General features: G+C 33.7%; 1 protein-coding gene across 1 annotated transcript; it reads left to right on the forward strand.

Annotated features, from left to right (window-relative positions):
* The first annotated feature begins 1,739 nt into the window (after positions 1-1,739).
* On the forward strand, positions 1,740-3,066 carry LOC148114005 (olfactory receptor 14A16-like). The gene has a single exon (XM_087893609.1). The coding sequence runs from the start codon at positions 2,122-2,124 to the stop codon at positions 3,064-3,066; it is 945 nt and encodes a 314-aa protein (XP_087749735.1). The 5' UTR covers positions 1,740-2,121.
* Positions 3,067-3,424: the final 358 nt, after the last annotated feature.

Here is a 3,424-nt window from a genome sequence, read left to right on the forward strand (position 1 = left end):
GATTAGTACTTACTGAGGTTTCTTTCAGCAAAATTTGCAATATAATAAATACAACTGGATTATATGAATAGTAGCCATCGAATGCAAGTTTTTGGAGGTGGTTAATTAGTAAGGAAAATCAACTTTTTCCTTTTTCTTTTTAACTCAGGATTGTTTGGCAATCTCAGGAGCCTAGCCAGAAATCAATTTCCATCATAAAAATATTTACTAGTGTGTTCAAAGCTAGTTTTTCCTCCATCACTCTTTATCATACAATTGTGGTTTAATCAGAGCTGTTCAGTGAATCTGGCACAAAGCTTTGAAAGTTGTGTGAGATGGAGAGACAAAATAAATATGGTAACCTAGAATGTGAAGAACATTTTTCAGCTTAAAAGGATCTATGTGGGGAAAAGTCAGCTTCAATTTTTTTTATCAAGTATGTATCTCTTTGTGATGGTTTCCTGTATTTTTCTTCATGTTTTTTATTTTTAGTCCTGATTTTTATGAACTGAGCTCATTTTTCAATTCCAATATAATCTATTTATATATTTCTTTACTTAAATATGCAACCTGCTTTTCCTTCAAGAACTCATATGAGCATATGTAGCATTCTTTCCTCCACTGTTTTCCTCAGAACATGGACAGGAATGTGGGCTAGCATAATGCCATTTTTCTGAAATCATTTGCTGGGCTACTTATCTCTGCTACAGTAATAGTAAACCCTGCTTAGCTTTATTTGGATGTTGCTGATGGCTTTAAGAGACATCTGAGTAAAAAGGATATATACTGATGTGATGAAAACTGGCTCGTTATGATCTTCTATTATTCATCAAATTGCTAATTAGTCTGTTATCTTTGACTAGACATAACTATAAATAAATTAATAAATTATTAGTTTAAATCAAGCAGATTAGGGAGAAAGACCAATGCTAAAGCTATTTTATGACTTAGTATCTCAATCAGTAATTTAATTAAGAATAAAGTTAAAAGCTAACCCAATAAAACCGAGCATCTCATGGAATGTCATTTATTTTATATCTCATTTGTATTATACTACATCAAATCATTTCATATCATTATGATATTGATCATAGATGATGAAAGATAACAGACCTACCTTGGAGTGTAAAATATTTATTCCCAGCTTTCAGAGAATCAGCAGTTGAGATCAGGGAAAGTGATAATTGATTGTGAGAACATTTGATTTTACTCTGTTTGTCCTTTTTCTACTCTCACATTCAGTTAACCCTGTTTCTATATAACATTCATTTGCCAATAGCTATGTGAAACTTTTGTTTCACTCATGTCACCAAATACAGTATTTCTATATATACAGTAGTAATTTTCATCATTATGTTCCTATTTTTCTTTATCTCTATCTCCATCCATCCATCCATCCATCCATCCATCCATCCATCCATCCATGGAAAGCTACATTGTGAAGCTTGAAAAAAATCTAAGAAAAGATAACCTACAAACCTGGTATCTGTCATCATCTGTTTTGAGCTTTTCATTTTTAAGATTTTGGCAAAAGTAAGCTAAATTCTTGACATAGAAATATTTTTTCATGATATAGCTGCAGTGCCTACATTATGCTAATCAGCAATCTATTCAATCTGGAACTTCAAATATTGTTTCTACTTCTGTCTCTTTTTTAACCAATTTGAAGATATGTGTAGATAAATTGAGACTGGCTTGGTCAACAATATTCTGTTGCTAAACCCAATATTCATTCCAAATGAAGACTTTAATTAGGTTTAGAATCAAGCATGATTTATTCACATCCTTGGATATCAAACAACTGCTTTGATGTTTGTAATGCTTTTGCAAATCACAGTAAATCATAATTGTATCTGAATTCTATGTATAAGCAAGATTGGAATTCTCTGATTAGATAAAAGGATAAAATATTGCACTGTAGTATATTATTCTTTTATAAAAATGGTTGCTTGGTAAAGGAAGTTTCTGCTGAAGAATTAACTTGGCAGATATAAATATAGGTTTCTATGTTATGGGAGCGACCATATCAAAATGAAAATAAAAGAGTTGGAATGTATAGTTTTGTAAAATAGAATCATATTCAATGGCAAGATTTGTTATATTGCTGCTTCTTTTTCTGACAGTTAAAGTATCAACAAAACGATGCCAAACATAACTTTCGTCACAGATTTCTTGCTGATGGGATTTTCTGAGCAACGGGAGTTCCAGATTTTACACTTTGTGATCTTTCTCATGATGTATCTGATTATACTGATAGGAAATCTTCTCCTTATCATTCTGGTAGTAATGAACAACCATCTTCAGAAACCAATGTATTTCTTTCTGATCAATTTAGCGATGGTTGATCTGGGATCTACCACTGTCACCATTCCAAGATCAATGGCTAGTGCCTTCATGAGTACACGAAAGATATCATACTCTGAATGTGCTATGCAAATGTTTTTCTTTGTTTTCTTCCTGTCCTCAGATCTTTTCCTTCTCACTGCTATGGCCTATGATAGATATGTCGCTATCTGTCGTCCTTTACATTATATGTCTGTGTTAAAATGGGGAAGCTGCTTCCAAATGGCAGGGGGTGCATGGATGATAGGCTTTCTTAATGCTGTCATGCATTCAGGAACTCTTTTTTCATTGCCTTTCTGTTCCACAGTCATCCATCAGTTCTTCTGTGAAATCCCACACCTCATGAAGATTTCTTGCTTTGATCCCAAATTCAGCGAAATCTGGGTTCTTCTTCTTAGTGTTTTGTTTGGTGTTGTTTGTTTTATGTCAATTATCATGTCCTATGTAAAAATCTTTAAGACTGTATTGAGCATGCCCTCAGTGGCCAGTAGACAAAAGACCTTCTCTACTTGCATTCCCCATCTCCTTGTTGTCTGTTTATTCCTTAGTACAGCCATAATTTCCCATTTCATATCAAATTCTGGATCTTCTTACAATTGGGATGCAGTCCTTGCAGTGATCTACTCTGTGATCCCTTCAATGATGAATCCTGTAATCTACAGCATGAGGAATAAGGATATCAAAGATGCTTTATGGAAGTTGTTTAATCAAAGGATTACAAATCAAAATACAAAAGCTGCTTAAATTTTGCAAAAATCCTCAAATTTTGTTAACGTAAAGACTAAGATCTCTGTTATCATTTATGCCTTGTGAACTACAGTTTACTTATTTGGATGCATAGGGCAGTGGTAAAATGTAAAATTTGTTACTACCGGTTCTGTGGGTGTGGCTTGGTGGGGGGAGGGGTTAATATGACTGGGTAGGTCTGGCCAACTTTTTTTTTTTCTTTTAAAAGCATTTTTTTTCTATAACCTTAAGAGATTGCAGAAAAAATTGCTTTTAGAAGCCTCTGACAATCAGGCAACTCAGCTGGGATCGCCAGAGGCTTTTAAAGGCATTTTTTTTCCTACAACCTCTTTGGCTGAAGAGGTTGCAGAAAAAA

Source organism: Pantherophis guttatus, chromosome 4 (assembly GCF_059756535.1).
Source record: "Pantherophis guttatus breed Tessera chromosome 4, ASM5975653v1, whole genome shotgun sequence".
Classification (NCBI taxonomy): domain Eukaryota; kingdom Metazoa; phylum Chordata; class Lepidosauria; order Squamata; family Colubridae; genus Pantherophis; species Pantherophis guttatus.

Excerpts from the sequence above, each read along its gene's own strand:
- LOC148114005 (XM_087893609.1), top strand. The coding sequence starts at position 2,122 with ATGCCAAACATAACTTTCGTCACAGATTTCTTGCTGATGGGATTTTCT.